Source organism: Tupaia chinensis, unplaced genomic scaffold (assembly GCF_000334495.1).
Source record: "Tupaia chinensis unplaced genomic scaffold, TupChi_1.0 Scaffold000074_1, whole genome shotgun sequence".
Lineage (NCBI taxonomy): Eukaryota > Metazoa > Chordata > Mammalia > Scandentia > Tupaiidae > Tupaia > Tupaia belangeri.
This window is the reverse complement of record NW_006159534.1, coordinates 4,008,871-4,020,362: the sequence shown is the minus strand read 5'-3', so window position 1 is coordinate 4,020,362 and position 11,492 is coordinate 4,008,871. Positions and strand designations below refer to the sequence as shown.

General features: G+C 45.5%; 1 protein-coding gene across 1 annotated transcript; it reads left to right on the top strand.

The window, feature by feature from the left end:
• The first annotated feature begins 224 nt into the window (after positions 1-224).
• On the top strand, positions 225-2,956 carry ZNF648 (zinc finger protein 648). The gene has a single exon (XM_027768109.1). The coding sequence runs from the start codon at positions 273-275 to the stop codon at positions 1,959-1,961; it is 1,689 nt and encodes a 562-aa protein (XP_027623910.1). The 5' UTR covers positions 225-272; the 3' UTR covers positions 1,962-2,956.
• The last annotated feature ends 8,536 nt before the right edge of the window (positions 2,957-11,492 follow it).

The following is an 11,492-nucleotide window of genomic DNA, read 5'->3' as shown; positions in this document are numbered from 1 at the left end:
CCACCCTGGCTGGCCTTGATGGCCTGGCTTCCTGGGGCTTCTAGCAGGTGGGATCTCCACAAGGGTCACTGGGATTTTCAGTAGGGCCCACTCCCCCTGTCCACTTGTGGTATGCATACAAGTTGAAACCAGCCGTAGTGATCATCTCAGCCTCTCTGGTCATGAGAGTGGCTAAGCATATTCCTTGTGATTTCCTCTACCTTCTTGCAGGTGCCTTGAGCCAAGCTAAGTTTCTTCCTAGAAGGAGCAGGTGAAAAAAGTGCCTGATCATTATGGCACAAGTGGACTTCCAGGACAGGTGGGATAAGGTGTCTCCTCTCTGCAGCTTGACTGAGGAGTCTCCCAGCACCCAGATGTTGAACATGAACTTTGAAAGTGAGGATGAAGATGGCGGGGAGGCAGGAGATAAAAGGGGCAGCTCACCAGTACCTGTCAACAGTCCTGACTTGCCATGGCCACAGCACCCCAACAATGAGGAAGAACAGTCCTCTTGCTCCGTCAGTGCTGGGAACGTGGGGCTGAAACCCATGGAGAAGCCTGGGAAGAAGGCCAGCTGGGGAAAAGATGAGTCAACAGCGGCCACCCTGACCCAGGACTCTGCCAGAGAAAGTGCGTCTCTGGGCCTTCCCAGGGGCCTTGCGCATAAGTTGCCAGGTTGGACGCAACCTCCTGAGGACTCACTACCTGCAGGTGGTGCTAGAAACTCCGAGGCAAACCAGGTGGAAGCCTTGGATGTCCCGTCCAGCTTCCTTGGCCCTGGGAAGTATATCCGTGTGCAGAAAGGTATAGACTCGTCCCCAGACAACTCCCACTCCTCCCTGGCCTGTTTCTCCAGGCCAGAGAGCAGCTGGGACCTCTCACCGCGGGAGATAAGCACACAGGCCAAGAGGTCTGCCTTTGAGGCCAGCCTGACTCCTGCTGTGCTGGAGGAGGCGTGGACCAGCAGGAAAGGCCAGAGGCTGGCAGGCTCTCAGGAGGACCAGCAGGCCCAGGCGCGTTCCTACAGGTCTCCGCGGGGTGGGCGGTCTGGCCAGAAGCCCCGCAAGCTTCAGAGTGCCGAGGCGCCGCTTCCTGGAGGCTCCAAGCCTCACAGGTGCGAGCTGTGCGGGAAGGCCTACTCCCACCGGGGCACGCTCCAGCAGCACAGGCGCCTGCACACGGGCGAGCGACCCTACCGGTGTCCCTTCTGCGACAAGGCCTACACCTGGTCCTCTGACCACCGCAAGCACATCCGTACCCACACTGGGGAGAAACCCTACCCGTGTCCAGACTGCGGGAAGGCCTTCGTGCGCTCCTCCGACCTGCGCAAACACCAGCGCAACATGCATAACAACGACAAGCCGTTCCCCTGTGCCGAGTGCGGCCTGACCTTCAACAAGCCACTGTCGTTGCTGCGCCACCAGCGCACGCATCTGGGCGCCAGGCCGTTCCGCTGCCCGGCCTGCGATCGCGAGTTCGCCGTGGCCAGCCGCATGGTGGAACACCAGCGCGTGCACTCGGGCGAGCGGCCCTACCCCTGCCCCACCTGCGGCAAGCGCTTCAGCAAGTCCTCCAACCTGTCCGAGCACCAGACGCTGCACACCGGCCAGAGGCCCTTCAAATGTGCCGACTGCGGCGTGGCCTTCGCGCAACCCTCGCGCCTGGTGCGCCACCAGCGCATCCACACCGGTGAGAGGCCCTTTGTGTGCGCGCAGTGTGGCCAAGCCTTTGCCCGCTCCTCCACTTTGAAGAGGCACCTACAGATCCACTCCGGGGAAAAGGGCTTCCTCTGTGCCGAGTGCGGCAGGGCCTTCCGCATCGCATCCGAGCTGGCGCAGCACGTCCGAACGCACAACGGGGAGAGGCCCTACCAGTGCGAGGACTGCGGCCAGGCCTTCACCCGGTCCAATCACCTCCAACGACACCAAGCCAAGCACGGCACCTGCAAGAAGGAGCCCACGCCTTCCTCCTCTGACGAATGAGGGCTGCACTGGCTGGCTCTCAGGGGAGGCCAAGACACCAAGGACCTCGCAGCTTGAAACCCTCTACCTGCATTCACGTGGTGTTGCCAGCCAGGCCTCCTTGACAGCCTCCTCCCAGCGGGTCACCGGCTGTGGAGTGATGCATTTAATGTATGTATTTGATCTCTTGTATAGAAAGTAATCCCGAGATTAGCACCCAGTGGTGTTACTTCACACCATCTTTCTTCTGGTCTCAGAAGTTGTATACAATTGGAAAAGGGTAGGGCAGAAAAAAAAAAAAAAGATGGGAGCTGGGCAACAGTTGATTCCCTTGGGTTAGAGGATCTCAATGGATAGGACATTATTTACAGTTACTGTATGGGGATCACTGTGCAGGGCTCCAGAGATACAGTGAGGAGAAAGATCGGCTTTTTCTGCTCTCCAAGCCATATGCAGAGACTACGAAGACAATAATCTGGGGCTGGTCCTCTTCAGAGAAAGGTACTTTTTGTGTTTTATATAAGTGAAGAAGTGATCTCTGTGATGAAACAAAAGCAACAAGGCTCCCTAGGGATAATTCAAGTCTAGCCAGAGTTCCTTGTTTAATTTGCCTGCTTACATGACTTCTCCTTTGAGGAATATCATTATGAGTCTTGGCTTTGGAGTAGAGTAAGCCTTCATCTTAAAAGGTGATGGGGTGTTATGTCCATTTATTCTGAAAGTTAAGAACAGTCTTAGCATCTGAAAAAAGAAGCCTATTACGCTATACAGTGACACTTAGTAACTGACTCTAACCTGAGTCTTACCCATGAAATTCATGCCTCCTCTTTGGCCACCCCTTTTCTGTTCACATCCAGGAGTTTAAGTCAGTGTAACCTTTACCAAGGACTTGACCTATTTCCAGAGAGACATGTGGTATATCTCCAGACAGGCCTAGCCATGGTTTATGAAATTCTCTGAGTTCATGTAAATTTGCCTGGATCATTAGCACCTATTCGAAGTAAATAAAGCATCCTTCACCCAAGTGCTGATAGGCTTGTCTACGTTTCAAAGTCATTAAAACCAGGTGTGAAAGCCTACCTGACACAGCTATTTACTAATGAGGTTATTCACATTTTAATAGCCATTCTTCAAAGTATAATGAAATATATATATTGATTTTCAGAAAGTCAGTAGTTTTTAGCTCTGGACCTCAATCATGAGGAATCTATGACTTCAAAAGTACATGGGAAAGTGGCACTCTTTTTTGGGAGGGGAGGTTTTTTTTTTTTTTTTTGCTATAGGGCGTGTGCGCTCACCAGACAGAAAGAGATAGAAAGCGAGAAATCACCCCCCAGGGGAGATGGCCACGCCGCAATCCCTTCTCCTCCATTCTCCTCTCGGGATCTTGGGCATGCACGCACACGCGCCCGGCATCAGTTTAAGCCACCAGGTCCAGGACTTGAACCGCAACCGACTACGTGGGAGTCCAGTGACATAGCCATTACACAAACTACTGGTCCCAGGAAAGTGGCACTCTTAAATGAAGTTATATAGGATATTCTGCAAGAAGAGATGGTGCTGTCCTTTGTGGAAGTAGTTTTTGTATATTCCATAAATTGCCACCAAAGGGTGCCAAATCTGAATTTCTCTTAGATTCCACCTGATTTGGACCCACAGTGTGACTGCCAAGCAGCATTCTCGTGACACCTGGGGAGCCAAAGAGAAGCTAAATGTTAATAGAGAGAGAGAAGAAGAGGGAGAGAGAGTAGTGCCTTGTTTGACAAAGGTAACCTTAGCAAAAGAGCTTTGGCTACATGCTTTGTGTGTTAACTCCCTTAGGTAACTCCGCATGGCCGAGTGATAATCTTAGGCCATTGCCATCATTTACCAATGATGTGGCCTTGGGTTTCAGCTTCCGCAACTAAACCGGCAAGGCAGAAATGATTACAGGCAATGAAGTCATAATCACAGTCATCCTATGAGATGACAAGAACCTTGGCTGAATGCAAGAGCATTAAATCGGTTGAGAAGTCCGTAAGAATTAACTTGTGACTATGAAAAAAGCAAAGACTTTTATCATTGTTTCCTGGGTTATCAATGAAATATTTGAAGACTGAAGGATTACTCCACATTTTTTAATATATTCTCTTTGGGAAACAATTGTTTCCATAGTTTTAGATATATATTTATAGAATATATATTTATATATATACCTATATCTATATCTATATATAGATATAGATATAGATATAGGTATATATATGTTTATATATAGAGAGAGTCCTTTTTAAAGGAGTTGTTCCCCAAAGCCAAGTCATAGAATGGCTGCCTAGGAATCACTTGGCTTCTTGTCAGACAACTTGCTAAATGCTAAACTTGAATATGGATACGGGCCTGCAGTATCTAGGTGTGGCCTCCACATGGGTGGAGAAAGGGCCCTTTGGAGAAAGGGCCACTGCACTTCCTATTAAGGGCCCTTTGGAGAAAGGGCCACTGTATTTCCTATTAATCAGCAGTAAAACTGGATTCGTTGTGTATGGTATCTTTGGCACTATATACTAATAGTGTGTTTCTGGAATATGATGGGTAGAAGGTACTTGACTAGACCAAAGGTAAGTTCATTAATCCTCCAGGCCTATCTCATAACCAAGTCACATTTTAAGGAAAATTGTGCACATTAGCTGCAAGGGTCATGCTGAGTCGGGGTGTGTGGGGGGAGGAGAGGCAAGTCCATGTCTATAGTCACAGATGACTGGCCCAGACAATGGTGCACAAGTGTAAGGTCACAATGCATGGAGCAGACAAAGGAGGAGTCAACTAGCTGTGAGGTGGCTTAGCACAAATTCTGCCCAATACAGACTTTCCATCCAGAGTGGGGGCATTTCAATCATTGCTTTGGAGGAGAATCAGTTCTTTTTTTTTTTTTAGAGGTTTTTGCTATAGGGCGCGTACGCTCGCCAGACAGACAGAGACAGAGAGACAGAAAGTGAGAAATCACCCCCCAGGGGGAATGGCCACACCGCAATCCCTTCTCCTCCGTTCTCCTCTTGGGATCTTGGGCACGCACGCACACGCACCCGGCGTGAGTTTTAAGCCATTGGATCTGGGACTCGAACTGCGGTTGACTACGTGGGAGTCCAGTGACATAGCCATTACGCTAACTGCTGGTCCCAAGAATCAGTTCTTTTTTTTTTTTTTTTTTGAGGGGTTTTTGCTATAGGGCGCGTACACTTGCCAGACCGACAGAGAGAGACATAGAGACAAGAAGAGAGAAATCACCCCCCAGAGGGGATGGTCACGCCGCAATCCCTTCTCCTCCATTCTCCTCTCAGGATCTTGGGCACGCACACACACGCGCCTGGTGTGAGTTTTAAGCCACCGAGTCCGGGACGCGAACCACGGTCTACTACGTGGGAGTCCAGCGACATAGCCATTACGCTAACTGCTGGTTCCCGCAAGAATCAGTTCTTGAAGACAATTTATTTTGGTTCAGATTGTTACCCCAAGTTACGGTGAGCTACTTTTCTGATTTTCTATAAACACTCTGCACATCCCAACAAGCATCCTTATTTCCCTATTAGGTAATTAAAAATCAGAGCAGGGCCTTCTTTGTGACAGAAGAATTTAAAGCTTGTCTCTGAACTGATGCTGCTTCCACAGTTTAGTTTGCCAAAATTAATGGAGACATATCCAGAAAATGTCTTTTTAAAACTTTCCACTCAATAAAAGTATGTCTAATGTACTCACCAGGGTCTACAGTGATCATGATCCAAAAATCTTTGATAATAATGATGACAGCCAACCCTTACACACTGTCAGTATCTTCCAGAAACAGCTCAAAGTGTTTTACACATAATAACTAATTTTTTTTTAACTTACGGTATTTATTATCCCCATCTTTTGGGATGAGAAAAATCAAGGGACAAAGAAGTTAAATTGCTCAAGGTATCATAGCTAGAAAGTGGCTGTCATAGTAATGATTTGACACACATACTTGCTTACTCCAGAACTCTGTTCATAACTGCAGGATTACCTGCTCTGTTTGGCATGGAAAAGTATCTTGCAATTTTGGTAACACATTTTTTTAAGAGGTTTTTTCCTTAGGGCTAGTGTGCTTGGGGATGGGAGAAAGACAGAAACACTGAGAGGGAAAGTAAGGAATCACTCCCCCTACACACACACCCCAATGAGGGATGGCCACGCCACAAGCCCTTTTCCTCTATTCTCCTTCTGGGATCTTTATTCTCCTTCTGCATGGTTTTCAGGCCGCTGGGTCCAGGACTTGAACTGTGGTTGGCCATGTGGACGTCCAGCAAAGTAACTGCTACACTACCTGCTGGCCCAGGTAACACACATTTTAAAAGTGGATGCCTCTAAGTTAAAAAAAGAGTTAAAAATGTTGAAACACAGCACAGCAGAAACCCTGGCATGACTAAGGGAAGAAGACTGGTGAATTGCTTAATGAGTCTGGAATGTCCTGGATTGGTTGCTATTAAGCATTAATTCCTTAGAAAAACTATCAATAGCCAGGAAGAAGAAATTGGAGCTAAAGGAGTGATGGTTTTTTGAAGGCCTACCGTTGTTTTACCTCACTAAAGAAACATTCTGTGCCTGTGTAATACACAGGAAAATATACCGGCAGTGAATCTTGGCACTCAACATTTTTACAGCACTGTATATATAAATACATGCATATCAGAAAGCTATATTACCCAATATGAACATAATAGATCACCCAGGAGGTCAAACTAGATCTTTAAAAGTCTTGCTTGGAAGAAAATTCTGTGTAAAGCATCAGTTTAATTGCCAGAATACTCAAGCAGATGTCATTGCTAAAGTCAGAACTGGAATATGAACGACAAACTCAATGACCCATGAAAATATTGCCAAAGATGAGATGACTCAATGTTTCATCAAACCAGGAAAGAGTCTCTGTTAGTTGACAGAGAGGCTCATTTTTAACATCAACTGCCCTTTGCCCATTCTGCGTGAAACCATGACAGGATAATTTCTCTCCAGTGCTGGATAATACATATTGATTTATGTCCTCCTTGTTTTCTCCTAACCACACCCACTTACCCTCAATCAAAATGGTTCAGAGTCTCTTACCCTCAATCCTTAGTCACTCAATCCTGGCTCAGTGAATAAATAGAACTTATGTAAAACTAAGTTTTAACTAAGATTTCAAGAAAACCAGACCTCTTGCATAAACAAAGATGTGGAAAAGGCCAAGAACCAGGAAGAACAAAGATGCTATTGTTGTACTTCAGATGAAATCAAAGCCAAGAGGGGATGGAGAACAGATGAGGAGGTGCTGAGAATTTCAGAGGTGGAAGAATAGTAATAGTTGCCGTTCAGTAAATGCTGTTCAGAGTCAGGCACTATATTTTATTATCGCCGTTCATTCTCACAACAACCTGTCATGGAAAACTCTTGAAAGATATTCCCACTTGGGATCTGAATTAATTTTCCTTTCCAACAAAGCAGACAAAATTAACAGACCATGGCTATTGTCTGTTATTGTTAAGCAAGAATCACTAAATCTGTTTCCCTCCTCAGAAATAGGCTGCCTGTCTGCAAAAAAGGAGAACATACAGCGAATCCTAGGCCTTTCACTTTAGAAGTCATACTTGCAGGACCAGCAGGTGGCATGGTAACTAAGGGTGCTGGACTTCAGCATGTCTGACTGTGGTTCAAGTCCTAGACCTGGCAGCTTGCTTTTTCACTTTTTCTCCCTCTCTCTCTCATGCTCTGTCCCTCTCTGGTCAAATTAAAATAAATAAGTAAATAATAAAAATCATTCTTAAAAAATCAGAAGAGGTCATGCTTGCTTATATTTTTATTTTTATGATTGCGGAGGCCCGTGGAGATTAAAAACAATTTGTCCATGAATTATTTGATAGTCCTCCCTTCAAAAAGGGGAGACGATTTCTTTCCCTTTATGTGAACTGGACTTAGTGACTCAGATCTACTGAAGGGAATAAAGTAGAAAAGTGGGTTTAAGGCTTCTGAGGCTAGGTCATAAAAGGTACTGTGGCTTTTGTAGAGCACTCGTTTGCTCCCTCTCCCTTTCCTCCATCCCCTCCTCCTCCTCTCTCTCTTGGATCCCTTGCTCTGGGAGAAGCCAGCTACAGTCTCATGAGCAGCCTCACAGAGATGCTCTGTGTTAAGGAGCTGAGGTCTCCTGCTGACAGCCACATCAGTGAGCTTACATGAGGTCCTCTAGTCACTACAAGAGACCCACAGTCAGAACTATCCAGGTAAGTGGCTCCAAAATTCCTGACCTTTAGAATCAGTATGAAGTAATAAGTATTCATTGTTTTAAGCTGTTAAGTTTGGTTGGCAATTTGTGGTGCAGTAATAGATAACAAACATTAATATATACAGAGAACAACTCGTTCCTAATGAGTAAGAGAGTAAACACTAAATGTCACTGGGATCCCCAGTTTCTGCCCTAAGGAAAGGAATGAGCAGAAGGGCTAGAACATATCTCCACTTCCCATCACCATGTTCTCCTCCGATGGCTCCCTGTCAAGGCTGGCAGAGCCTCAATTGTTGTATAGGTATTCCTCTGTCATCTATCCCATCACTAAATGAGCCATGTCAACCCAGAGCTCAGGAAGAGAGGACATTTGAGAAGGGGGCAGAAACACCGAGTAATATCTGGACATTAGCACCATATTCAATATGAAATGACTAGAAAAGTCTTTTGGTCACTCTCTTTCTTGGTGTACTGCAATTTCTAATTCACAACAGTAAATTAATCATCCCTCTTAAAAAAGGGAGAAATCCCCAATTCTTCAGAAACTAGAACACAACCCTATGGGGAAAGTATTATTATTAATATTTCCATTTTGCAGATAAAGAAACAAAGAAGTAGAAATATTAAGCAACATACCTAAGGTCACGGAGATAGGAAGCATGGGACCAGAACACCAACTCAGATCCACCTCCACCTTGAAGTGACAGAGGAACAATGTGGAGACCAAGGCTAAGCCAGGCCTCTCTGTGGACTCTTTGAGCTGAGAGTTAGGTTCCTTCCTTCCTTCTTTCTCTCTTTCTTTCTTTTTTCTTTTTTTTTTTCTTTTTTTTTTGAGAGATTTTTGCTATAGGGCACGTGTGCTCACCAGGAAGACAGAGAGAGACAGAAAACGAGAAATCAACCTCCAGGGGGGATGGCCTTGCCACAATCCCTCCTCCTCCATTCTCCTCTCGGGATCTTGGGCACACATGCACATGCACCCGGCGTGAGTTTAAGCCACTGGATCCAGGACTCAAACTGCAGTCGACTACATCGGAGTCCAGCAACATAGCCGTTACACCAACTGCTGGTGCCCAGGCTTCCTTCTACTATGACCACTTTCTCTTTTCCTACTCTCTTTTGGTTCCCTCTTCCCTCCCTTGCCTTTTGTAAATTCAGAAACTAGTTTTTCTCTTTTTCTTCGTCTCACTATCACTTTTACTCCGTCTTCAAGAAATAGAGGATTAATGAGAGAAGGGTTTGTGTGTGTGTATGTGTGTGTGTGTGTGTGCGTTTGTGTTTTCTTCATCTTTCTTTTTGAGATCACCATAAAGATACACAGAAACAGAGGAAGAAAGCATTCCCCCCCATGGGGTGTGGCCACATTGCAATTCCTTCTCTTCCATTTCTTCATTCCCTTAGGATTTTGAACACACATGCACATACGCTTTAATTTTTTCAAACCACCAGGGCCAGGATTGCAACTGTGGTCAGTCATTTGGGATACAGCTCCCTTAACCACTGCACTATGAGGACAGACCAGGAAAGGGACTTAATAAAATAGAAATATGAGGTAAATTTCTGAGATAACTGAAGCTCCTATTTGGTCCTTCTTGATTCATTTTTCTGTGAGAAAAGTGATCTGAATGTAGATGCAGATGCCTAAAACTTTTCCATTTTGAGGCTGCAGAAGATACAAATGTTTTTGTTGTTGTTTTTCTTTTCTTTTCTTTTCTTTTCTTTTTGAGAGAGATTTTTGCTATAGGGTGTGTGTGCTCACTGTAGAGACAGAGAGTAAGAAATCACTCTCCCTCGGTGGGAAATGGCACACCACAATCCCTTTTCCTTCACTCTTCTTTCCAGATTTTGGGCACACACATACACATGCCCAGCATGAGTTTCAAGCCTCTGGGTCCAGGACTCAAACTGTGGTTGGTCATGTCGGAGTCCAGCACCATAATCACTACACTACCTGCTGGATTCAAGGTGCATGTTTTTAATTTATTTATATTTTTGGAGAGATTTTTTGCTATAGGGTGCGTGCACTCACCAGAGAGATAGAGAGAGACAGAGAAACAGAAAGTGAGAAATCACCTCCTGGGGGGATGGCCACACCGCAATCCCTTCTCCTCCATTCCCCCCAGGAACTTGGGCGTGCACATATACACGCTCGGTGTGAGTTTGAAGCTACTGAGTCTGGGACACAAACTGCAGTTGACCATGAGAGAGTCCAGAGATGTAACTGCTATGCCATCTGCTGGCCCCAAGGTGCAAGTTTTAAGAAAGGGATTTTAGGCATCTGTGGAAGGAAACATTTAGAAGAGGCACCTTCCTGATACTTCTCAAATCACAAGACATACATCCAGAACTTGACATTTAATGGTGCTATTAAGCATGGCAATTAGAGCCTGCCCACATAACCCCCCCATCTCAAAATCCTTAACTGAATCACATTTGCAAAGATGATTTTTCCTCCGAAGGTAGCAGTAACAGGTTCTAGGGATTAAGGCTTATCTTTGTATGGCTGTTATCTAGCGTACTATCTCACTGCACAACAAAGTATCAGTACTCTTCTCATATCTAAGACTATTAAATAATAACCATTTATTTCACTTCAGGTACCTGAAAGGTCAAGAGAAATAAAATGTGTCCTGTCACTTAAGCAAAGGAACTTTAGTGCTGCAGTGGGCTTGAGTGCTCACTCATTTTCCAAGTGAGAAACTGCAAATCACACGACTTTTAGTGGCAGGCTAGGGCTCTTTCTACTCTCCAGGTCCACTTATTTTTATGTGAAATCTGATTTTTAGTCTTTAAATTCACTAGAGCGATCATAACATTAACTTTAATTTCAGAATCTATAATAGATTTGAATAATGTTTAGAACAGATATCAGAAATTGAAGTTTAGACATTTGCTTTTTATACTTGTAAAAAATTGCTTTAGGATTACATTTTTTGGGACCAGCAGGTGGTATAGAGGTTATATTGCTGGACTGCCACATGGCTGACCACAGTTTGAGTCCTGGACCTGGTGGCTTGAGAGTTATGCTGTGTGTACAAGTGTGTGCAAGATTCTGGGAGGAGAATGGAGGAGAAGGGCCATCCCCGCCTTGGGGTGATTTCTCACTTTCCCTCTCATTTCTTTGTCTCACTCTGGCGAATGTATACATCCTATGGCAAAAACCTCTTAAGAAAAAGTTTTGTTTGTTTTTTTTTTTGAGAGGTTTTTGCTATAGGGTGCGTGCGCTCGCCAGACAGACAGACAGAGACAGAGACAGAAAGCAAGAAATCACCCCCTCCCCCAGGGGGGATGGTCACGCCACAATCCCT